Source organism: Lissotriton vulgaris, chromosome 6 (assembly GCF_964263255.1).
Source record: "Lissotriton vulgaris chromosome 6, aLisVul1.2, whole genome shotgun sequence".
Lineage (NCBI taxonomy): Eukaryota > Metazoa > Chordata > Amphibia > Caudata > Salamandridae > Lissotriton > Lissotriton vulgaris.
The window spans coordinates 827,830,190-827,856,990 of NC_141694.1; the positions used below are offsets into that span (position 1 = coordinate 827,830,190).

At 41.3% G+C, this 26,801-nt stretch overlaps 1 protein-coding gene across 2 annotated transcripts in view; it reads right to left on the reverse strand.

Annotated features, from left to right (window-relative positions):
- Positions 1 to 26,542, reverse strand: part of RMDN2 (regulator of microtubule dynamics 2) — a 726,737-nt gene extending 700,195 nt beyond the window's left edge. For both annotated transcript variants that reach the window (XM_086926853.1, XM_086926852.1), the window contains exons 1-2: positions 26,193 to 26,542; positions 19,995 to 20,463 (exon numbers count right to left, since the gene is read on the reverse strand). In XM_086926853.1, coding sequence (XP_086782979.1) covers positions 19,995 to 20,449 — 455 coding nt within the window. In that variant the 5' untranslated portion in view covers positions 20,450 to 20,463; positions 26,193 to 26,542. The remainder of the gene's footprint in view (positions 1 to 19,994; positions 20,464 to 26,192) is intronic.
- Between the last annotated feature and the right edge of the window lie 259 nt (positions 26,543 to 26,801).

Here is a 26,801-nt window from a genome sequence, read left to right on the forward strand (position 1 = left end):
ATGGTTGCACTCGTCTCGCACTCTCATGTAGGGTAACCTTATCCTCCCTGCCCACCGCTCTCCCCCCCACCGCCCACACCGGCCTCCCAAACATGCCAGAAACAACCATCCCTCCCCCCTCCAACATCTGATCCAACAATTTGCATCTGTACTCTCGAAAGTCAAACAATACAGAAAGAAAAGGGGGAATGCCCTCAATTGGGGACCACTAGGGGCCTTCACCGCACCCACTCAGCCTCTCTATCTCAACCACCACCTTCCCCAAATGAGCAGAATAGCTGCAGGAGTGTCTGGATTCATTGAGAAGGTTGCCTTCAACTAGAACTGGGCTGCCCTGGGGTAGCCTCAAAACTTCCCATTATGTTGAAGGAATGGTCTCCTTGGGAGATTAGGTCCAGCGTGTAAGCCGTAGGTCTGCTGTTTTTTAAGCATTCAAGGGATGAATTGGCATTCTCTCAGAATACATGCCCGCCATTTAAAGGCATGTACACAAATGTAATTCAGACATCTCCACAAAAGCCAGCAAAAAGCATCTCACCTTGCAGATACAGCTTGACAACCCTGCTCATGGACCAAGCATTGCTGTCCACAGAAATCAGGCCACACTTCCAAGATCAGTTTGAATGCATTCAAAATGTAATTGACATGAGCTGATGTGGAGAGGCAAGATGGCCGCCGACAGACCGTAGGAGGCAGCAGCTCCTGACCACTCTCCCGTAGTAAAATGCTGGGAACACGGTTTGAATGATGAGAATCGAGTGATATGCTGCATTTTAGAAACTGAAATCGAAGTAACATTTAAGGAATGCTGAAGTAAATTCAGTTGTGTTACATAGCGGGATGCTCAAGGACCTGATCAACTGGTTTGATCTAGCGGAGTGGCCTTTAACACAGGCGTATGCTAGCTCTGAGAGAGGGCCGAACACCTTCTGGCGGACATTTGGTGCAGCACTTGAAGAGACGCTCCAGCGATTTCAGAATACTTGGGACACTGGGAGGCGACTCATGGCTCCGAAAGTAATGAAGGTAGATAAGGATATGGTCGGAAGAGAGGACGAGGATTTACAAACAAGCGACTCTGAGATACCAGCAGCAAATCTCAGGGCGAAGGCTCGCCACAGAGCTCAATTGCGAAGAGAGGCTGCCAGGATACGTGAAGAGGAGAAACTGTCTGCAACGGAGAAAAGAAAACAGGACAAAGAGACAGAAAGGAGGAAAAAAAAAGAAATATCTGGTAAAGGGCTTACTAAGAACACGGATGCTGGCTCTGAGTCTTCGAGGGAAGCCAGTCTGCGGCAGCCGACGCTGTTCGAGTCATTCCCGGCGCTAAGAACTGAGAACGCGCCCATGAATGCTGCCGGATCGATCGGCTTTGACGGGTCAACTGGGTTTACAGAGCGGACGACTTCACTTGAAAGATGTAACCGAGGCTGTGCTTCTAGAGGCTGAGCTGGAACCGGAGGGTGACGTCAACGAGATGAGGAGTGTGGTGCAATCCGGAGCTGCAGCTGCGGTGAGTCAGGGAGAAGAGCTGCATGACACGGTGAAAGTTAGCAGCGGCTCATGGAGAGAGTCGACGGCAGGCAAGGAAACAGCCCTGGAGCACGAACATGGATCAGTTGCCCCAGGTCATGGGGAGGTTTACAATAGAAAGGGGCTCCCAGAGGCAGCAGCAGATCGGGAGCAGATAATTGGCTTAATGCAGACAAATCTAATGCTTGGAAGCGCAAGGGTGGAAATGGGTCCACAGAATAATGACACAGCAAGAGAAGTCGTCTTAGAGGCCGAGCCTCAGTCTACAGCGCTAATGCCAGTACAGAATCAAGTCCAGACGGGTAAGGAGCAAGAGGGGGGTAGCCAAGTGACTGAGAGTACCTTGATAGCTGAAATGACACAGCAATCACCTGGCAATAAGGAAACAACAGGTAGACCCCCCTCAATTAACAACTCAGGAGATAACCTTGCAGATAACCCAGCAGATAAAACGAGCAAGGTTAAAAATGGTATTAAGGATAATACCTCCGAGGGAGTTCCAAATTATTCTCAAGCAATGACGGAGGGGGCGGATAAGGGGGGTGACGAAAATAGGAATAATTATCTGCCTACAGCTACTGGCTCACCTACCGATGACTGTTTTTTTACTGGAAATGATGATGATAAGGAAGATAATGAGGAGGAGGACGAGATCGAAGAGTCAGATTTAAGTCATAATATATCTATTAACTTAGATGATCCATCATCACCCACGGAAAGTGGCTCGGAGGTATCACAGGTAGATACTTCAGAGCTAGAAACTGAATCTGAGTCAGAGCATAATACTGTATTAAAACGAAATCAAATGGGTAAGCCAAGCAGAACCAAGGGAAGGACCTGTAGAAGAGCAAAGAAGCGGGGGGAGCATAACGCAGTCAGGCGTGGCTAAAAAACTGGATTGGGACTACGCAGCCACTTCACAATTGTATCAGGAGAGTGCAACTGGCGGCTCTCTACAACCAAACAAACTTCAGGCTCAGGCTCAGGCACAGGCCCAGGAGAAAGACTACGCAGCTAGTTTCGAACTTTTGTTCTCAACCCTAAAGCAGATTCAGGGGGAGGCTCGGCGGGAGAGTCAAAGAGCTAAGCACGCAAATAAGAAAATACAAAGGTCTCTGCGCAAAGTTGATAAAATGTATGCGGAAGTGTCTGGTAGACTGGTGGAAGTGGAGGAGAGGACAGGCAAAGTAGAGGATGAAGTCGTAAAGCTGCGGGAGTATAGAGACGAGCAAGAAAAGATCTCATTGGACGTTCTGTGGAAGCTCGAAGATTTCGAGAATAGACAGAGGCGCAACAATATAAGACTGCTCGGTATTGAGGAAGGGAAGGAGGGGGCGGATGTACGTGCCTTTGTTGTAGAGTTGTTGAAAATAGCTTTTCCGGAGATGGATAAGTGGGATTGGGACAAGGGAGGTGCAGCGGGCACACAGTTTTCCTTTGACACAAAGAAAAAACACAGGCTCTAAGTCAAGGGCCATACTAGTGTATGTGGGAAATTTTTTGCTAAGAGAGGAGGTAATCAGAAAGGCAAAGCCAGTGGCCAAACGGTCATATAAAGATATAACTTTTTTCGCTCGCCCAGATTTCTGCCACACCACTGTGGAGAGAAGGTGGCACATGAGGCAGTTAACACCCTTCCAAAATGTGGGATGTGAGGTATATCTGATGTTCCCCTGCCGACTCAAAGTTGGCTTTAAAGGCCAGTTTAGGGTATTTTTCTCTGAAATAGTGGCACAGAAATACTTGACTTATCTAAAAGAAGGGAAGGCACAAAGAGAAGGAAAGGCGCAAAGTGACAGGGCTGCAGCTATAAGACAAACCGCTCATGTGACACAACAAAATGAAGGAAGCTAGAGTAAGGGAGGGAGGGAGCAGCATGGATAACCCTGGTGATGTAGGATTAAGAAAGGGATACTGAGATACTGGGAGAGTGGAAGGGGAGAGGCTTCCTGGGGGGGCTCGGCTGTCAGACATAGGTCACTATTGACCTATATGCCAGTAGGGGTGGGGGGGAGGGCAGGGGTTTGGGGGGTAGGGGGGTACAGGGCACGGTACAGCAGCAAAAGGTAGAATCACTCACAGAAGTAGAGGCGGGAGAAAGAGGAGACAAGACAAGAGATCTGGGGTTGAAAGGAAGGAAAGGTCTATCTGGTGGTGGGCACAGATTTGAAAAAACAGGAAATAATGAAAAAATAAATAAGTTGTATAAATATATGAGTATATATGGCAGTAAAACAATGAATCATCTATGGGGACTAGATATGTAACATGGAACGTGTGCGGTTTAAACGATGGTCAGAAAAGGTTATAGGCTTCAGTGTTACTAAGGCAAATGAACGTGGATTTTATTTTTTTGCAGGAAACACATGTTATGACCTCTCAAGAATTTTTTTTGAAACAATTGGGTTTTCAGGTATTAGCAAGCGCACAGCAAAGTGTAAAAAAAAGGGGAGTAGCTATACTATCCAGGAATAAAAATCTACTATTGAGAAAAAAGGCACAAGATCAATGGGGGAGGTGGGCAATGATTGAGTGTATGATAGATGGGGAGTGGACTACGCTGATAACTGTATATGGGTCAACCGAGGATGACCCGGAGATCTTCTAGTTTTTGGACGTGGAATTAGCTACCTGGACACCCAGAATTATCATGGCAGGGGATTTGAATATCAATGGCGCTGATGGTTTGGGTTTGGGCTCATTTAGTAAATATTCAGGTAGAAAGAGGCGTGTATGTCAGGCCCTACAGGGATTAGTTGTAAATAATGCTCTATCTGATGTCTGGGGGAAAAGGAGGGCAGGAAAAAAGGGTTTTACATACTATTCTGCTCCACATAAAATCTGTGTAAGATTGGATTATTTTTTTTGTCTCAAACACAGTCTTATCGGAATCAAGGATAGAAAGACTCCCACGGATTCTAAGTGATCATAATCCCCTAGTCCTTACAACAACAAAGTCAGTAAATACCAAACAGCAAAGAGTGTGGACTTTTGAAAGAGGGTTACTGCAGGAAGATAAATATGTGGATCACATGAAAAAATGGATTAGGGAATTTTTTGAGAATAATAGAGCTAGTTCTACTGTAGGGGTAGTATGGGATGCCTTTAAGGCGGAGGTGCGGGGGGAGACCCTGAGCTTTAATTCCTATAAGCGTAAACAGGAGCAGATGAGGAATATAGAACTAGCAGGGGCAGTACTTAAGGCTGAAGAGAAACTAGAGGAGTGTGTTATGAGTGGAACCCCAGTAGATAATGCTATGATGGAACTCCTGAAAGCGAAAGGGGATGCGGAGGGAGATATTGCCAGAAAGGCTGCAAAACTATATACAACAAAAAGAGAGAAATGTCACAAATTTAGTTAAACAGTAGGTAGAACTCTGGCTGTACGGATAAGGCAGCAAGAAGCGTAAGGTACTGTGAGGGAGATCAGGGATACCTCCGGTAGGATTCATACAGAATCAGAGGAAATAAGGGAAGTCTTTAGAAACTTTTATGAGAAACTGTATGACGAACCGGTAAGGGGAGATGCCAGGAGAATTAGAGATTATCTGCAGGAAATTCCGGTGGTCATGTTTACGGATGAGGAGGCAGAAAGCTTGGAAGAGGTTCTTCAGGGGGAAGAAATAAAAAATGCTATTTTGAACCTCCCCTCTGGGAAAGCTGCGGGCCCGGACCAAATTCCAATAGAATTTTACAAAGTATTTTGGGATACTTTAGAAGGTGATATAATCAGGACAATGCAACAGGCGCAGATAGGTGAATCTATACCCGGGTCATGGGGGGGCGCTGAAATAGTGATAATTTTAAAAAAAGGGAAGCCTCCGGAAGAACCTGGGTCATATAGGCCCATTACCCTGATGAATACGGACACTAAAGTCTTTTCTAAAGCAATAGCAACAAGATATGCTAAGATAATAGATAGGGTGGTGAGTAAGAACCAGCATGGTTTTATACCTGGAAGGGGCACCACCCATCATACGCGTAAGGTGATAACTCTATTCGATGCTGCAGCAGTCTCAGGAGACCCGATGGCGATCATGTTACTAGATGCGGAAAAAGCATTCGACCGGGTCTCCTGGGACTATCTGTGGCATACTATGGAAAGATCAGGGGTTAAAAAAAGATTTATCAAAGCAATTCAGGCACTATATGTAGACCCAGTGGCCTCTGTACGGGTGAATGCGGGGTCTACAGCACAATTTCGGATAAGGAGAGGTACGAGGCAAGGTTGCCCTTGCTCCCCATTGCTATTCGCTATGTACATGGATCCACTGATCCGGAGAATAGAGATTTGCGATCTAATAACACCACTACCTACACGAACTGGCCATTGTAAAATATTAGCATACGTCGAGGACGTTGCAGTAATTACACCGACTCCAACGGAGGCTATTGCCCAAGTGGAAATTGAGGCCTTGAGGTTTGGAGAAATCTCGGGCTATAAACTCAACACCACTAAGACGCAGATAATTAAAAATTGTTATACTACCTGTGCAGATAGCAGAGTTATTCAAGCAGGAACATATCTAAGGGTGACTATCTCGGCTGATTTAGATTGCTTAGTGGAAAAGAATATAACACCCTTAATTAACAAAGTGCGGAAGGACCTGGACAGATTAGATAACTTACACTTATCGATTGTGGGGCGGACGAACGTAGTAAAGATGCTGGTTTTACCTAAGTTCCTTTATTTTTTTAGAGCAATACCTTTATTATTTGAGGCCAAGTTGTTCAAGAAGATTGAAGATTTGATCAATAGATTTATATGGGCAAAGGGGAAAACCAGGAGAGCACTCAGGTTTATGACACTTCCACGGGAGAGGGGTGGGTGGGCACTGCCAGATTTAAAGTTTTATTATTGGGCAGCAGTTTTGCAAAATATGGTTGGCTTGGTGGGGGGGGGCAGAATTTGAAGGATGGAATGAGCTGGGATCATTGGCAATATATGGCCTGATATTGGGGCCAGAAGCTGAGAACGTGTTCTTAAAATATACAGAACCTAGCTATTTCAAAAGGACACGGTTCAAAACGCTTATGGCGGCTCATACAGTCTGGAAAGCTTTCACTAAAAGATTTGGTTTGGGGAGGTACGATTTATACACCAGACTGAAAGGAAATCCAAATCTCCCGGAGGAAGTTGTTGCTGTTCCTATACTTACAGAATGGGAAAGGAAAGGAGTTAGAAGGATAGGAGATATTCTAGGACAACAAGGGGTCTATCAGTTCTCTGAACTGCAGGCTAAGTATGCACTAGATAAAAGACAATTCTACAAGTATCTACAAATAAGGAGTTTTTTGTATAACAAAAAAGGTGGCCCATCAGGATTCAGCAAAAATTTAATTATGGAAGTAATTCAAGCAGGGGAGGATTGTACAATAAAGAGATTCTATGCTGAACTATTGATTTCAAAGGAGGATGATATCGAAAAATGGGCAAATAAATGGAAAAATAGTTTGGATATTAGTGAGGAAAATTTTTACATGTCTTTAGAAATGGGATATACACTGCTGTGCTCAGCGCCTCTTCAGGCACAACACTATAAAACTATATATCATCTTTACCACACGCCTGCAAAGATAGCTCAGTGAGGAGGCACAGCAGGAACCAGCTGTTTTAGATGTGGAAACCTAGATGCATATTTAATACATGTGTTTGTAACATGTCCTCACCTGCAACTGCTCGAAAAAGACATTGAGGGCTTCATAAATAGAATATTAGGAACTGATATTCTCCTAACCCCCTCGATAATTCTTCTGGGTGTAAAGGAGTAGGAGGGGCAACAGCAGGGTGGGGGGGGAATTCTTATTTGTAGCTATGTCAGTTATGAGACTCTGCATTGCATCTGTATGGCTGGACCCTTTGCCACCTTCATTTTACCACTGGTTGGCCAAATTACTAACAATATATAACTTGGAGATTGAGATTTATGCAAGGAAGGGGAAAAAGGGGAGGAAAATTAGTAAACAGATTTGGGATCCTATTACTCGTTGGAAAGAAGGGAGTACGGATTGAAAGGTTAGAATTATATATGCTCAATGTGTATTGGACTGCTTAATTTATGTTTTGATGTCTTGCTTAGCGGGTTAGATATCTTGCAACCCCGCCTGGAGTTTAAATTACTTCATTTTTTTTTTTTTTAGTTTTTTTTTAAGTGTCTGGTATTATTATTTGTCTGCTAATTAGCATACTAAGAGGGGTGATAAATAAAAGGGAATGGACTGGGTAGAATAGGAAGGTTTGTAGTTTGCTGATTAATTTGCATTTTTAAATTATTGTGGCTGATCTTGTAAACGAGAAGGAAATTGTAACAAATGGTATATTTTATGTTTTTGTTAAATGCAATATATTGCCGTGCCCTGTACGCAAAAGTGGGGAAAAAATCATTCAATAAAAAGATTTTTTTTAAAAAATGTAATTGACATTATCTGCAAATAGCTTTTTCATGTGGTCTGGTCAGTGTACATTTTTGTCAACTCTTACTAGGCATGAACAGATCACAATATATGTTGCCCAAGCAGAGCTGAGGTTGAACCTAGCAGAACTGGTCACATGTCAGTTCAGAAAGGCAAGTTTCTTTGATTCCCTGTAAGGAGGTGCCATGGTGTAAGCATTCAGATTTTGCTCTGAGGAGGGGGTTTGGGAACCAGATTTTGTTGGGATGGGTGAGAAGACAAAAAGTGAGGGTCACCCAGACCAGCCATATGCTATCTTTGTGGGCTGTTTGGGATTAAATGATTTTTGCCCATACACCCAGGAGGAGATCTAAGACAGTCTCAATAAATGGCGGCAACGGCTCAAAATTGAAAGGACAAGAGTGGCAAGATCTCAGTCAAAATGTAAACGTTCGCTTCCACAGAGGTCATGCTCAGTTGCAAGGCTTCAGCTGCTTTTCAAACCACCATTTTCTATCTGCCTGCAGATTCTTCTTCTCTTAAATCTTCTAGACTGGAACTGAAAAAGCTAAAATAGTTCTTCTGCACCAGACAGTAGTACCACAGCTCCAAGTTGACTCTGACACCTCCCTAGATGTGATGCTTCCAGCTGGCCCATAAAAACCTAATTTTATGTTGCAGACTCAGTCTGGTGCCTGGGGGAGATTTAGAATGTGGAGAATTGGCAACTTAGAAATATTTCTTTTGTAGATCCTTTGCCTACTTAAATTCGCTGCTGAATGGCCAGATGATGCGGATAGAGAAAATATACACATCCACAATGATGACAATTTCATTGCCCTTATCTTCCTGTCACAGAGTTGTTATTTTTAATTTCAATTGGAAATAATTGGCATTGTTATGGTATTTGTTTATGCTGTTTGCCGTATAAGCTATTTCACAATATATTTTGACTTGCGCTTCCTTGCAAGGTCGACTTTTCTGCCATTAATTTACATTAAGGTTTAAATTGAAATTAGGATTATCAAATGTGCTTATGTGCCACAAAAGCTTTTGGTTATTACTCAGATTTGGTGTATAACTTAGCATGCATCCTTTTCTCATGATTTCTTGCATCTTCATGAAGGTGAAATGTATTGTTGAGATTGCTGCTGTTTGCTTCAAAGTGATCTGTAGACTCCAAACAGTCATTGAACAGAACTTTAGTTGTTCAAGTTTAAAATTACTTTATGAGCCCAGTTGTAGCTTATTTTCTCTGACTTGTATTATAGGTGCCACAAGTTTTCATGATGTCAACAATATTTAAATCAGGGAGCTAACTCAATTAGATTTTAAAGTTTGGTTGAGAGTAAAAGATCTTGCCAATTGGTTGTATTAGTGAGGTCTCATAGAGTATGTTTTTTATGTGGGGGATATCCACAGGTACTTCAGACTACTTTCATTTAAGTGAATGCACCACATTATTCCCTGCTTTTAGAAAAGTGTAGTGTTTGAAGCAGAAATTTGTAAAAAACGATACTTTAGAGGCCTATTGCATAAGTTAGTAGGAGGAGGATCCTCATCATTTTGGTCAGAGGCAACGTTTTTTTTAAAAGCTATCTTGCGCTGCCAGCTTTTCCATGACCAAGCATGATGTGCAACTTCAGTCCAGTGTTTTCTTTGAATTCTGGGGCTCGTAGTCCTGTTTATTCCATTACAAAACATGATTACATATCCCAAGTTTCAAAGGAAACAACAGAGATTTGAACATTGGAATACCTGGTAGTCATAGCTACCACTAACAAAAGAACATTGAAACAGTATTAAATTCAGATAGGTAGCGAACTACTAATTCTAAAACAATATACTGGAGCACTCCAACAATTTGTTTAAATAGCATTGTTTGAGGACAAATAAATCGAAAAGTCAGTCCATATGTCTAAAGTCATGTAATATATTTTTGTTGTCTTTATTGAACTTGCTTCAAGCCAGATGATGTCGTCCCTGTAGGTAAACATGTTAGAGGCGTTTCTTTATTATGGAGATATCAATGTCCAGGTACGAAGAGCTATGAAACTGAAATGCAGCGCTAAAACAAAGGTTACAGAGGGAGACACCATTTAAAAAAAGAAAACTTAGGATACTCATAGATTTACAATAATTACTGTCACAGGGTAGCCAATAAGAAGTAGGGAATGTGTAGAGGATTAAGCCAAGGAGGGATCAGAATAATGGAGCCAAAAAAAAAAATCAACAATGTGAGGAAGGTATCAAGCATGCAATTGAAAAGTGATGTGTATTTTAACTACCACTAGCTCATCACCAAAATGTCTAAATACTGTTAGTGGAAATTTTGGGAAGAACAAGTTGAAGAAAAGAAACAAGCCTACCTTGTCCCATTTTAGTGAACCTACTGAGGTCAAGAGGAGACGCGTTACGTTGCTGGTTTGATGAACTGACTAACGTGGAATGTGTCTTGGTGGCATTATATGTTAACAATGGTTTGAAACACAAGTTAAACAGTCAGTGAGAGGTTACCATTGAATTTGTTCATGATTGCTAAGATTAAGTGACGAAGCAAGTTCAAAGTTTATCACTAGGCTGACAACAAAATTAGTGATAAAGAGATGCAGGAAAGGTGCTCTAAGAGTGACCTTAAGAACCAAATGAATTTGGGGATGATATCCAAGAAGGATAAATTAATGCACAGAATAGTAGGGAGCACTCCTGTACACTTAGAAAATGAAATACTGGAATGGGAGTTTGAATTTAGAATCTAGCTGCTCTCCTTAGCAGCAGGTGATCTACCTAGAAGTTTTTGTCTGTTTTTTTGTGAATTAAATAGGATGGTGTAAAAGCGTGTACACTAGTAACCATCTGGGAATATTTAGGTGAAGTGATGTAATCGACCGCATCTGTACTCTTCATGCTGGTTTATAAAGTCTAGCTCTCATAGACCGTCTTTGACCAGGCAAGAAAGTGGTTCATTATTTACATTGTATTCATATACCACATATTTATTTTCAAATACCACTCATGGGCCATAATTGTGAATGCGATCAATAAGCTACAGGGAGTCCCTTGTAAATGACTGCGTGACTGCCATTAAGAGTTACAAACCTGGTCCTCGCCTCTGAAAAGAACAAGGGCATGTCATTATTAATAGGAAAACATTGTCTCTACTGTATTAAGGGATATTCTGGATGGCAAAACTATAAAGAAAGCAGGGCATTTTACCAGTAATTGCTATGTTTAAGAACCAGAGCAGTGTGTGTTTGGCTGTAGTACTTAGGGTGCAAGTACAACCCTTCAACACAAGAGTTTTAGAAGTCACAGATTTTGTGGAAGATGTCGTCTGTAATCGTTTTATTGAAAAGCTGGCTCCAGGACGATCGAGGCAGCAGGGTAATTTGGCTGTGCCTGTGGAGTAAGCGGCAGGCTTTCAAATTTACATTGGGAACATGTGAACAAACTTGTATAAGTAAGATTTGAATGGGTCCTGCTTGCTCCATCCAGGTAACAAATCCAACACAACAGACACTTTTAAATGCCTCTGGTAACTTAATCTATGTCACAAAAAGAATTCTTGAATTTTTGTAAACGCATATGTTAGTATCTATTCTCTTTTTCAAATTCTATTGACTGTTCCCTATGTTGGCCTTATTCACTCCACTGACTACTAGAAATAAAGGGATGCATACTCAAACCAATGTACCTAATACACAAAACAGTTTCTGCAAAATTTTTGGGGTCTTTTGAATGAAAAAGTAATTGTGTACCCAAAATAAAACAGGTAAATGCTGGTAGAAAGGCTTTACAAGCAGCTACTACCAAGACATGGAACATGATTCCTCTAAATATGTGAGCGGACATAAATACTTTTAAATTTCGAAAATGGCCATACATTTTGTTTGTATCCTTATTGGAATAGTTTATGAATAAAGAGGACCAAAAATCTCTAGTGCATGGGCATTCGAATCACCCATAACATGGAGTAGTTTGGTGGGATATATGGGTCCAATATAAGATAATCTAAATGTAGGAATGATCTACGGCTACATGCAGGACCAAACCGAATGAAACTAAAATGATACATGCACGTGATAAGCAATGGATCCAAAGCAATATATGATATTGATACGCACATAATTATTTTTGCAGATTTTTTGAACCACAATAAAAACAGACCGAATACCGCCAACAAGTAGACCTTCCACATACAATACTAACTTACGTTACATTAGTGTTGGATAGATCTTTCCACATCTAATGATCTACAGGTCAAAAATACACATGTAGGCACATTTCACCTGCCACAGCAAGGCCAGTCATTCACAAAAATCCATATCTTATTAACAGATCAAGGTAGTCTATTATTCAAAGGGTTCAACAATGTATTTAACATCTCAGCCCATATAACCAACTTGTCAGTGGTTTGTCATTGTTCTCAAGTCTCCCTCCACATCCAGAACCCTCAAACTGTGTGCTGAGGAAAGATGTAGTTAATTGCCACATACATAATCACTAGCTTTAAATTCAGTGAACACGAAAATATATATAAAAGTAAAAGGCGACAGAGCCCTTAAAGGTAAATCCTTTTGTAACTGTATGAGTTTGCAGTGCAAATATTTAATGACGTCTTCTCCAAGTCATTTTTTAACTGTTAGTTCACCCCTTTCTGTAACTAAAACCAAGGTCAGTAATGTAAAAAAAAAAACTATGAACCCAATGTGCCTGCTGTTAGATGCTCATTGATTGGCCTCTGTAGTACTTCCTCAGGCTCAAGATATTTTGTACGCTATTGAATTTGAGAACTGTTTCCGTACACCGCAGAAGCAGAGTCCATTCTCGCTAGAAAACATACTTAAAGGTTTAACACATTTCCCACATTCGGAAAGTGGGAATAGTCTAAATGATACACTATTTATATTGGAACTTGGTTTGGCCAACGAATTAGTGGCTCCACCTGTCCCATTGTCTAAGACCTTTAAGGGCAGAGGAGCTAGCACTATTATTGATTTTATATCTGTATCAAGGAATGCTGCATCCCGCATTCTAAATTTTAAAACCCATGACAATGCTTCCAGTGATCACTTCCCAAATAGCGTAAAATTACTATATCCAAATAAATCTAGTAGGAGTGATCCGGCCAGAATATTAGGACAGAAAAACCTGACTTTAGACAGGCTGACAGGTACTCTCTTAAGTGGGATAGAGTTGACCCACTCCAGATCACAACTGAAGTGATAAAAAATTCCCGTAAATCAATAGAGGTATGCTTAGACGCTACATCCTCTAACCAAGAAATTCTAGCCAATTTTGAGTTTATAATACAAGCAATAAAATGTGCCCTGACTGTCCAACAGAGAAAGAAGGGAAAATCTACAGGAAGGTTTAACAGCGCATGCACTAAAGCATACTTCGATTTAAAATTTTCCCTGCATAAAGCAGTTAGGGACAAAATAGAAATAGCCCTTCTCAGAAAAGAACATAATAAGGCAGTAAAAACAAGGAAAGCGGAACTAAAAAGGGAGGCATGGAAACAGTTACATAAAAGCTGTAAGGAGAAGGACAGCGCAACTTTTTGGAAAATAGTCAAATCCCTATTTTTATCTGAAGCTAGTGATGTTCCAAAAATAGAAATAGCCATAGAAGAATCGCTATGGGTAGAACATTTCTCGCAGATATTTGGGATATCCGTTAAGGAAGCAAGCTCGCAAAGTTCAGGGGAGAGAGTAGATCCCCACATTAACTCCTCAGTCTTTCCCATTGTCCTCGATATTTCTGCGTTGGAAATTGAGAGCGCCTTAATGGCTAGTAAAGGTGGTAAGGCGCCTGGCCCTGGCCCTGACGGGGTTCCAGTAGATTTGTTTACATTTAATATGGATCTCTAGACACCAATTGTGGCAAGGGTTTTGGAAGCTTCTTGTGCAGTGCGCCTTATTGATTCATGGTCTGAATCAATCCTGGTCCCGATATTTAAAAAAGGAGACCGCCAAATTCCATCCGGCTATCGACCTATCTGTTTGTTAGATTCCTAAGGGAAGATAGCGGGACAGATTATTCTCGATCGTTTACATCAATGGTCAGAGGATAATAACATACTGTCCGATCTCCAATTCGGGTTCAGGGAGGGCCTGGGTACCACGGAACAAGCATTAAATTTGACTCTACTGATGGGAAAGTATAAGAATGCGAAGGGGGGAAACCTATACAAGGTTTACGTAGATCTAACAGCAGCCTTTGACTGCGTAAACCATGCAAAATTATGGAGTATTTTAAGTGAGTTGGGTATAGAGCTTTCTGTATTAAACTTTTTAAGAGAATTGTACACAAATGCCACGACAAGGGTCCGTTTTGGAATGGGTGGGGAACTTACGGCCTCCCTCAGAGTGGAGAGAGGGGTAAGACAGGGCTGTGTCCTGGTGCCCTTCCTGTTTTCACTCTATACTAATGGCCTAGAACAAGCGATGCTAGAAGGGTGTCAGGACCTACCCTGTGTGAAAAACCGCCCAATCCCCGCTTTATTATATGCGGACAATGCAGTGATTATAGCACGAACCCCTCTTGAAATTCAACGTGCTCTTAGTAGGTATCATGGCCAACTTGGACTTAAGGATTAATATAAAAAAAAACCTTTGTCATGTCTTCTGAGTCAAGTCATAAGAAAATGAGGAGTGTTTTTATAGAAAAATCCAAGTTGGAAAACACTATTACCTACCCATACCTTGGAATTCTAATTGATAACAAGTGTTCCTGGAGGCAGGCAATAGAGACCAGAAAACTACTGCTTATAAGGGCTACTACCGTGTTAGTTAATTTTGCACACAGGTTGGGTAGAAGGCCACCTGTAGAGATGATACAAATTTATCGAGCAAAATGTGTCAGCGCAGTGATGTATGGTGCAGGGGTGTGGGGCTATGGAAAAGTAGAAGCCCTTCAAAAAGTAGAGAGTAGCTTTTTTGAGGTTTCTCCTTGCGGTGCCGAGAGGTACTTCTACCTTTAGTTGCCATCTGGATTTGGGTCTCTCATTTGTCACCGATTTGGTGAAACTCCAACCGATCCTCCTGTGGCACCGAATCTGGTCCTCCCCCAATTTGGCTTTTAAAAGAGAGCTTTTGAATGATTGCCTCTCCCTTGAAAATTTAGACAAGATAGGTTGGCTCTTATATGTCAAAAATGTTTTGTTTGATTTGGGTCTAACAAAGTACATTCACAAGTCCCTACTGATTCAGGAGATCTCTAGGAAAAACCTAAAGAAATTATGTTTGTTGCATCTGGAGGAATTGCGACTGACCACCGAGTCATCTAAAAGTTCAGTCCAACATATCCTCCTAGTACAAACTACCCTGACCATCCAGCCCTACCTGACCTTCAAACTGAGCGGTTAGGACAAGTTTGTGCTCACGAGATTTAGAATGAACACATTCCACCGCCTGTTAACCTTTCCCAAAGTTAACGATTGGTCTCACCTGCTAACACTATGTCCTTGTGATGAAATGTCCAGTCAGTCCACGATGCACGTGGTCTTATTCTGCAAACTCTACCACGAACAAAGGAAGCGCTGGGTGAAACCGTTAATGAAAATCTTGGGCTTGCGACAATGCCGCCCTGCCTTCCTTGCGATCCAATATTTAGAAGTGGAGTGTTTTGCAAAGAACATAGCCAGATTTTTTAAAAACTTTGTATAAAGCATAGGCCAAATTTGGAGCTGGACTACTGATGTAATTACAGTGAAATGTTTTTTGGTGTCCATAATCTTTTATACATTTATGATGTGCCCTCATTTTTCTTAGACAGCATTCTGTAATCATGGCCGGTAAACACGATCATGGATAAAATATTAACTGCGTTTTAACCAACTTATTACACTTAGAAATGTAATTATAACCACCTTTTTTACTTTTTTTTTTAAATGAACTTTTATGGTTTTTGCATTACTAAAAACCGAATAAAGGAATTTTGATTGATACTTAAAGGGTAGCTCCCAATTTACATTGATTTCTATCGCCACTTAAGAGAGAAATTAGTTGTGACCCTAGCCTGCAATTTTCATTAATGACTACCCCCATTTTATGGATGCAGTGTTCAATCAGAAAATAACTTTCTGGGGCAAAACAGCTTGACGCCAGCAACGTGTCAAAGCCCATTCTCCTCTACCATATGCCTCTAAGCGATATAGCCCCCTTCAAGATTGCAGTGTATATGAAAGTAGCAGGCTGGAGTTGTGGCAAGGATTCTCATGTGGCTTTAAAAACTTTTGTTGGGAAACTGATTAGAAACATTTTTCCAGACAAAATTTGCCTTTTTATGTGCTGAGGAAAAAAAAGCACTGGTACAAGCATGCTCCTTTAGCAAGCACAGCAAAGCGTGGGTATTGGCTACTTATCTTAAACACATCATAAAAAGAATGAAGAGTGAATGTGGGTGTTTGAGGGCTGCAGCCAATCTTTTCGAGTAGGACGTTTTTTTGTGGTTCATAAAAAGGCCTATAAATGGCTTAGGGGAATTTCATTAAAACAGTTAGTAAAGCTAATAGGTCTTGCCTATGAGAGCTGTTGGCTTTACCAATATCTTGTACCCATGTTGTACAGCAGTGCCCATGTTTTGCAGTGTGGCTACAACTAATTTTAAAAAGCACTATGACACAGCCAGGGCTAATGAGCTTTTATATTTTTCAAATTGGCATTTCGCTGGATGTGTAATAGTCCTTTTTTCATTAATATTGTTTTGGCATGCTGCACCGCAGCCACGCTGCTATAAAAGTCGTCAATGTCCATGCTGTACAGCATGAACAAAAGGCAATTGCACAGCAAATAGTATCAAAGGCTTATTGGCTTTGCCAAAGCCGGTTAGGTTTCGGCACAACACCCCTAGGATTCTGTGCAAATCGGTTAACCTTCCCATGCATGAAATGGAAAAATATGACATTTGGCAAACAGTCCTACCACATAAAGAAAGCAATTTCGCCCATGTAGATGTCTTAATGAAAATTCATTTGGAAGCAGAAAACATCTGTTGTCACAATAAAAGCAGAAAACAACTGTTGTCTCAATAAACATCAATTTCAATGGAGAAAAAGGTTTCTTTAAAGGTCATGTGGCATGGGAAAATATTTCTATAAATGGCTAGAGTTTCAACAGGGATCATAGTGCGATCAGCGGAAAGAAAGCAATCAAGCAATCAGTAGTTGGTCAAAGCTCCAGAAAAAGAAGATGAAGCAAAGTCAGCATGCGCTGGCCAATTGGAAGGCAGCAAATAGGAGTGACAATGAAGCCAACAAACCATAAGCAATGGGCGTGCTGCAAGCCCCTTCTTGTAAACAATATCTCTTGCAAGTGAGAGCACATGCAGCGGATGCACCTATCGCAGGCAAGACCAAACACTTGCTATTGGTATAGAATCTTCCCTTTTACATGGGCAAACAAGTCACATGAGGTGGTAGATGCCCTTTAACAACTTCAACAACTCTGGATGCCACTGCAAAGACATGCACTTTGTCAATTATAATACTACTATAGAGACGGAGTCCAACTAACAGTACAGACTGAGTCCAACTAACAAGAAGGTGTCATAAGCACTTACTTAACCATCATTTGAAAGACAGTGATATTTTTATTAACTCCTAATTAACTCGGTACAACTCCTTTTCTAGCAGAAACAATTATATAGCATTTGACAGGGTGACACTGAAACAGTGTACATTTTTCTATATAACAAAATATAAATCATGGAAGAATTCTAATTCCAAATTGGGAAGCTCAACAATCGTAGAATGTGGTGAAAGGGTTGTCCTATTGAATGAGTGCATTAAGCCAAGGAACAGGAGCAGCAAAGAGACATTCTTATAATAATAAAATCAAGTAATCTAACTCAGCATGCCACAGACCAACACTTAGCAGTTACTGTCAGGATCGGCGTCAGTATTAGGGTGTGAATAAAATCCTTTTCTGCAAACAATCAGCTAGTAATATTGAGAAGACACCAGATCTAAAATCACCCATGCTAGAACACAAAATAACATATTATTCCGCTGTGTATTATGTCCTGCAATTTTAGCCAAAACCTCATGGCACCATGTGCTAATGCTCTTCTGATGCTCTTCAGTAGTGAATTGTGGGAGTCCACGTACATCTATCTTAGAAATTCAGATGGGTCCCAGTTGACCCTCCCATTTGCTTCAACTGTGTATTCCATTGGACCTCAGGCCAGAAGCTATACAGATGAGCTAGAAATGTGCTGGCAAAGAATGGCTTTTTGCAGAAAGGGGTGAGGTGACGGCGAACTAAAAGCCCGGTGAGGAATTTATCCTTGCTCTTGTATCTAGAGCCATGTGTGAGAGAAGTCAAAATTAAAGAACTAAGTGAAGGATAAAGAAAGCACAAGGGTGCAAAACGCATCAAAAGAAATCTATTTACTTTTTTAATTTTGAGTAATAAGCAGGCTATTAAGCTTGTTGCATGATGGACACATCAAAGCACCGTTAGATATTGTGGGCGCTGGGTGTTGAGAGTCTGGGTTGTACTCAAATGACACACTTATTTGGAATTTCTTCTTGAATCAGGTGGGCGAAGTGAGTGGGAGGACTTGCTGCCTACTAAAGGGGAGAGGGTTGAGACATGCTCTGGTGTGCTACCCACTAAAGCATCATCTGAATTGATATGTTTTAAGTTCCTTCCTTGACATCAAATGCTTAACTCTGACATCAGATATAAGCTGTTCCTTGATCTCTGCATGTTCTGCTAGTGAGCTCCTTTTGCTTAATTCTAGAAAGGCAGTAGAGAGTTGGTAGAGGAGTGTCATTAAAAACCCACTTGACAAATGCTCCCTCTCTATTTCTTTGCGAACAAGTGCAGTCTATTTGTAAGGCTTAAGCAGTTAACAACACTTTTGAGCAGACTAAATTTAGGATGTAAATCACAATTAAAAGTACATAAAATAGATTTCTTCTTAGAGGGCAACCCACAAAGTCTAAACTTCGTAGCTCAATGTGTCATGAAAGGATGTAAGGTTTGCATTCTCAAAGGACAATCTGCTTCACGAAAATGCTCAAATTGTGTTTGTGCTGTATTACGAAGTATGGGTAACCTGTAGAATTGTTCAAATTGTTAATGCACGCGTCAACAAGAAAAATCAACAATTTGGCAATGTATTTGAACACGCTAGAAGAAGACATGTGGGACCGGTTTCCAAGGATTTTCTTCATAGCAAATTAGAAGATGCTGGGAGCATGAAAGATTATCATGCGCTATCTGATACTGTATCATTGAAGTGTTGCCTGTAGTACCTTCAATTTATACTGGAGTAAATTCCAGATGCAGATGATGTTCCAGGCATTTCCCGATTTGACTGCGAGTAAACTTTTTTAAATGTACATAAAAATGCACACTGCTCCCATGCATCTCATGATCTTCAGTAAGTCTAAGTAAACAGAGCTCAGAAGGCATTGATTTGTGTCAAAGCTGAAAATGTGGATTTCGAAACTAATGTACTCTAGCAATCCTTCAAATTTTCAAACAGAATAAGACTGCTGTCAGAAGGAGTGTTTAAAAGAATCACAAATGTTGTCCGACATGGCGATCAAACTTAAAATTTAAAAAAATAACAAATCTCTGGTTTTAAAAAACAGGGAAGAATAGTCTGAAAAGGAGCGAGATCTGTTGGAGTACATCTGTTGTGATCCAGCACGATGTTAGCTTTTAGTAAAAGATGGGGTCACTAGATTGACTCACTGTGGACCTTAGTGACAAAGCTGCAAATGCAAAAGTAAGATATTTAATCAGCAAATTTCCAACTTTAAGGGAAGTCAGAAAGATTCCCAAGAGCTCACCCAGAAATCCACACCAGTTGAAGACTTCAACTATTCACTCAGGAAATTGAAGCATTTACTATTCGCAGCAGGTGGAAAGTTCTTAAACATGATGTTTAACTTTTTTTAATTTCTCCACAGAGTACATATATATTTTGTAAGGATCTCTACAATCTCTTCCTCCTGTCCATTCTCTCAAGGCTTAATCTGCATACTGTTTTATGCAGTGACCTGAGCCTTTTTAGGTTGACAGCTGTATATAACATTATAAGAGACTTACCCTCCTTCACTTTCTGCCTCTTCAGAGCTATGCAGTTCTGTTGAACCTCTCGCCGAGTCAAGTTTTTTCCTTTTGGATGCTTTATGGAGTGGGCTGATCCGGCGAGATTCTGGTTTGCCCCTGAGCTCATCACGGATTTGGTTCTCTAGCTTTGGAATGCTCTCTTTCAGACATTTGACCTCATTCTTCAGTTCTTCCACACTCATCAACAAACAGTTCAGCTTGTCCAGCATCTGCAGCTGTCTTCCTTGCAACGCCACTATAGCACCTTGGTTGTTCTGGACTGCGGCATGGGGTGGGGCTGACTGCAGTTTGTTTGACAAAGACAAAAAGTTTGATAACTGATTGCCAGATCTTGGATTTCGACTCTTTTTGTACCACACAATGGCCAAGCTGATCCCTGCAGCTCCAGCCAACAATCCCGCTATCAATTCTTTACTGTCTGCCCGGGCCATATCTCTGTCTGCTTCTGCAATAATAAAAAAAGAAAAAGAAAGATAAGTGGTATCTGAACTTGAATGAAGAGACTAGACCTTTCTATTCACAATCTGATCTAAATTTTTATTAAAACGTGCAGCGCTTGGTTCACAAACACATGTTAAAAAGTGTCAGGGTTCAAAGACAGCCAAAAACTTTTAGGAAGAGACAGGGAGTGGATTAGACCAGCCAGTAGGGGGTGAGGCTAATCTTTGTTTTTGAGGAGAGAATTTGGCCTAACTGATAGGGCGGTCAACCTCGGAGCTGGGGAACTGGGTTCGAGTCTCAGGAGGGATGCTCAACATTCTGTGATTCTGGGCAAATCACTTAATCTCCCTGTGCCAAACAAAAATGAATGTGTCTGTCCGTAGCGTAACTGGTGCTCAAGCAAAGCGCTCTGATAACTTCGGGTCTAGTTAGCGCTATAGAAAACTCCACAAAAAAGGGCTTATTATATCCCTGCTGCTTTGACACTTCTTGTCAACATAGAATGTCAGAGGAACTGATTGAGACATATCTGTGCAGAATGACGTGCTTCACGGAAATAAGAAGGTTCAACTACACAAACTGGAAAGGATGTTAATTCCTGGAGCATTGCAAGAGTTGGCCACATCGGGGACAGCCCTCATAGAGGTAGTTATCATTAAAAGGTTAACATAAGGAGCACAATCATAAGCATGACATTACACCTCAGAATTGTTTCGCCCAGAGATAAAGATTCTGAGAAAAAGGCTTTCTGGATCTCGATATCATCTCCTTACAGAAAAAGCCCTTTATTTTGCAGTCTTATAAAGCGCAAACCTGGCCCAAGAGCATTAGAACATTTTACAATAGCAACAGATTACACTATACAAGAGGTTACACTATACGAGGTTAGATTCCTTTTCGATGTTATTAGGCATGGGGAGATTAAGTAAATTGCCCAGAATCACAGGCTGTTGAGCTGAAGCTGAGACTCGAACCTGGCCCCCTAGTAAGCAGATCTAGCGTTAGGCCACATCTCCTCAATCTTTGAACTCGTTGCACACAAAATTACTTGTCAGTTTTGATACATCTGCTTTGAATACACTAGTTGTGTTTTATTTTTTCTCGTTTTACTCAAGTATTTGACGCTGTTGCTGTTAGTTTCATTTGGTAATTTTACATCTATAAGAGTTCCACATTACATCTACATATCCAACCAGTTGAGGTAGCTGACTTGGATGTTCTTTATTTTTTTTTCATAATGTAATACTCTGCTAATAGTTTAACATTCCCCTCAAATAACTAATACCCCAAGAGTATAATGGATAACTTCTTGCCTCTAATTTCAATAACTTTTCGGTTTTTTGTGTACTTAACATATTTATATTTATATATAAAAGAAATTATGTAGATTTTATACAATCAGGCGTAGGATCAGTAACTTAAAGGTGTTTGTTCTAAAGATGGAAGCAGACCTAGCTATTTATTGTGGGAAAACAAGCGCTCCTAATTCTTTTCTTATTATAGGCTGAGGTCATTCTTTGGCTGCTCTGTTGAAGCAACTCCCAACCAGCAGAGACTCTTTTCCCCCATTTCTACTGGGGCTTATTGACATTTCCCCATTTAACAGGGTGCTGTGTATATTGGCTGGGAAAGAGTTGTAAATAAACTGTGGTGGAAGTCCAGTTACTTGTCCACAGACGAAAGTCAAAATGTAGGAATCATAAATTTAAAAATGTGCCTAAGTTTCAAGCTTTCTGGGGTCGCAAAAATTCCCTGGCATACACATCAAATCTTTCATTTCCATGTGTAATCCTCTACATTTACTCATGAGGACTACCATCAAGAAGTACAGTCTTTGGCTCTCTGCGATACACCTACTACACTGAAGAATAATTAAGGCTTGCTATGGAAAAAGAAAACAAAAAATATTTTGTTAAATCAGACAGAACAGATAATACAAAAATGTGTATGATACTATAGAATTATCAAAATGGTGTTTCTGGACACAGGTTCCAAATTTGCATCTGGCAAAAAAAAGTGTCAGTCACCATGATATGTCACATGAAGGAAAATAAGGCTTTTATACTTGGATATTCCCACGAGGAGGCAGAACTAATACATGCTTTGATCAAGGAAATCACTGAACGATCTGTAACTTCAGGCAAATCAAAAGAAAAACTCAAAGCACCTAGACTTCCTGCTCAGAGAGGCAGTAAACTAAAGCTCATAGACTCTGTTTAAAAATCATATACTACCACACGTTCTGCCATATACCAGAGGTTTACTCTCAGTATTGAAGCCACCTCTATTTAAAGGTAGCAAAAAATATCACGATCATTAGTAAGCCATTTTAAGGAAAAGTTAACTCAACGTAATACTTTGAATAGCATTAGGACTAGTACAAGTCTCATCAAAAATTGCCAACGAATTTCAACTATTAAAATGAGGAATACAAGCCCCTGTTCAAGATAAAGATTGGCAAAAGGAAATAGAAAAAGTAAATAAACTGGAAGAATATGCTTGAGAAACTAAGGAGGGAAAACATACAAGGTTTCTAAGGGACACATAATGGCTGCAAAAACACCTGGGAGTACAATTGGGCATTAGTGTATGCATAAACTTGTTATAACAATGAGCAAGGAAAGGCTCATCAATACAATAGAGCAGTGGCATTGCACATAGGATTCTTCATTGGATGCTTCTTAAAGTACAGAAAATACAAATGCCACAGATACATGTTGAAACTCAAGAAGAAAGGTTGAGAGTGGACAGTAATAAACAATCAACTTTCTCTGGCAAAAGCAAAGTGTTTAGACACAAGTCTGGCGGAAAACACATTATCAAAATAGGGATTAGGATGAGAATGATAAGAGTCACAGCATAATTTAAATTTTATGAATACTGAGAAAATAGTCCTTAAGAAAGAGATGCCATGCACACAGACATACATCATTTTTACACAGAAATCAGTATACTTAAATTCAACAATTAAGGCAATGCCTCAGAGTTAAACACATTTTTAACACTTTAGACGAGACTACCAGGAAAGAGGAACCAAGGTAAAAGGAGCTCAAATTGCTATCAAAAGTCAAGCCTCCTAGAAGTCACAATGTTTTTGAGGCTTTTGAAAGGTTGGTCCTAAATAAGCTAAAGCCACTGAACCACAGGGTCACATTATATCTATACTACTATAATAAAGGAAGAACTTTGCACCTTTGAGGCTGGTAAACTCGGGAACCACAACGCCAATCCACACATCCGATACATCATTGTAATCGTCAGGGTGTGCAGATGGGCATAGGCTATATAAATTTAAAAAATATACGTTATTTAAAAAATTGACGATAAAAAAAGTAGTCCCTTGCAAGTAGCGCCGGCCGTGACCTGCGTGGTGACATCAGGAGCGCGGAGAGGAGCAGCGTGCAGGAGCGGAAGAGGAGCGACGGACATGGCGCGGGAGAGGAGCAGTGACGAACGGCAGAATGGCGGTGAGGACCGGCGGACAGGCGGGAGGAGCGGTGAAATGAGGAGCGCGGGGGAGGAATGGCGGCTGAGGTAAGGCTCCGGGCAGGCGGGGGTCGGGGCAGGCGGGGGACGGGGCGGGCAGGGGCCCGAGCTGCTTGACAATGTCAGGGCGGGCGGGGGGCCGGGAAGCCTGATTGCTCCCAGACAAGGTCAGGACGGGCTGCTAGTATTTAATAAACACAATGAAGGATAGAACTGTAATAAATAACTCATTGGACAAAGAGAACATCATCATGCCCAGGCCTGACAAAAACAGGGCATTAGTTCTCATTGATAGAGACTGTTACATTAATAAGTTAGTCAAGCCAAGTACATGCTTATCATTAGGGAGGAATCCCACTTTGATCTACACTCGTCAGAATAATAGAAAAGGCTATAGAGCAGGCTTCTCCAATGAGTAGCTCGTAAGCTACCAGTAGCTCTCCAGCAACCTATAAGAAGCTCTCCTCTGTGCAGCCCAGCATACTGATTTAGAAGCTTTTGGTTGGTTGAAAAGTATTGAATGGAACATGAATTCACCAGATTGTGTATAACGAGACAGGGACCAGGAAGCATGCTGCATATAGGGTCTGATGTCACCTCTCCATGGCCCCAAACTAGGTGCACTCTACAAGTGGAAAAAGTGATCACAGACAACCCCTAAGCTCAGTTCCTGCCATGAGATGGTATCTTTTGGCCCCTAGTGTCCTCCACAAACCTCAAGTAATTGTCCCTAGGTGCCCAGTTTCTCTCTGCCACATATAACAACTATCCATGCAATCCAAATGACCTAGCAGCCAGAAAGCATACCTGTTGCAGATACTCTCTTTACCTTCTTTGTATGCACCCAGACACTCCATCTCTGCCCGATGCCCTCGGTTCATGTTCCCATACAATTTGCCCCATAAAAGTGTCACAATGGTATTGTGTCCGATTAATTGCTTTATGCATCTTTCTCTTCCTTCTATTGCTCAGCTGTCATTCGACTCTCCACTCTCCCCTTTGCTGCTTCTGTGCTACCCTATTCACTCTTCTAATGAGCACTCTGGAAAATGCTTCTATCTCTACTGATCAGGTAATGAACACGAGCCACACTCTTTGCTAAGAGTTGTTTCTCTCATGGGAACTAGTCGCTACCGTAACATGAGGCTCTTCTCCCCTGCTACTCTACACCAGAATGAGCAATGTGAAAAAGGCATTTATTTAGCCAGCGCCAGCTAAATAAAGGTATCCTAAGTTTACACTATTCACATGGTTGATTGCCAAATAGCACACAATATCTGCTGTTAAGACAGCTGCTAGATGCACAATTATTTGTTTCTGCTACTTATCTGCCCCTGTCTAAAGAGCAGAAAGCACATACTATTTGGTCAATTTACTTTAAGTAATACAGATGTAACCATTTAATTGCTACAACCGACTATTGCAAAAACGTTTCAACGGATTCTCTAGCGATTGATAATATATATTTAATTATTATTCTGCTAAATCTTTCAACTTAAAATTTTTCAGAATAAATGGCAATTAAATGAGGACATACTGTCTAAAAAATAGGGGCTACACTACCTAAGTGTCATCTAAAACAGGATTAGTTACTCATGACACAAACTCCACTGTCCATTTAAGGCGCATGGGCCACACCAAATGTTACCATTTGTAGGCATTGAAGAATCATGGAACAAGTGAATGGTGAAAAGCCTGCATTAAACGAGGTCTCTTTTAGTAGCTGTTAAATGCAAACTCCACAAGATTCTGTATATCGGTATGGGTATCAATAAACCTGAATTTCAAGAAGCCTTTGTCTAAGAAAGAGAAGTAACCATAGACACCCAGGCTAAAACCACAAGTAAGCGTGGTCTCTAGAGGCTAATTAGAATTTATACACTGTACTGTAAAGGGGGCTAATTAGGTTTACTCTTTTTCTACCGCAACTTTCCATACATTTTTGTAAAGTAGGATAGCATCTAGGGATGCGAACACTTAGTACACGTTTTGTTACACCTTCCCAGTACACAATTAGCACACTGTCCGCCCCCTGCAACATACCTTTCCCAATTCAACAGCTCTGTGTTTGTCCTTCCCTTGACGTTTATTGGCGGAGCTTGTCAGCATTCACATGCCTTCTCATTGCATTATATTGTAATACATTATCTTTCTCATAATAAAACCTTGCAACTAAATACGCCATACTCCCACCTAGTTTGTAGTTCACGAGACGCTGCACAATCCGAATGAAGGAAAAATACTTACCTTGCAGCTAAGAAAACGTCAATAACCCTTTCATCTATCCACGGACTGTCAGCCCTCTTTCAGACCCAGGAACAGAAGTACGTGTTTTGACGCGGACGCCGGCGCACTGACGTCACACGCCGATTCGCTGTTGAAGACTAGTGAGATTCCGTGGACCTCGTCTCGCGGCTCCTGGTCCCTAGTACAAATTCCACGATGGCAGGACGACGGGCGAACCGCAGGGCTGGAGCCGAGTCGAGCATACCTTAGGAGCGGGCAAGGAGGTTGTGGGCGAGGCCCTAGCGCCGTGGTTGTCTCCCAGCACAGGCAGGGAAGCTGCCGGCGTTGGGACGACGGGGCTTGCAAGCACGCCTTCTTTGGTTCAGTGGGCGGGAACGGCATGGCACAGGTGTTCCCCTACGTTTTATTTATTTATAAGAATCTGTACCCCAACTTTTTTTATTTTAAAATAGTCAATACCTATAGCTAAGGCTCGGCTGTTCAGAGACGGGTGGGTGTCTGTCTTTTTTATTTTTCTATTCCAAAGTGAATCCTCCGGATGTAGTGAATTTTGTTGTCAAAATTCGGGAAAATAACTAAAGACAGAGTGGTGGTCTCAGAGGGACCATA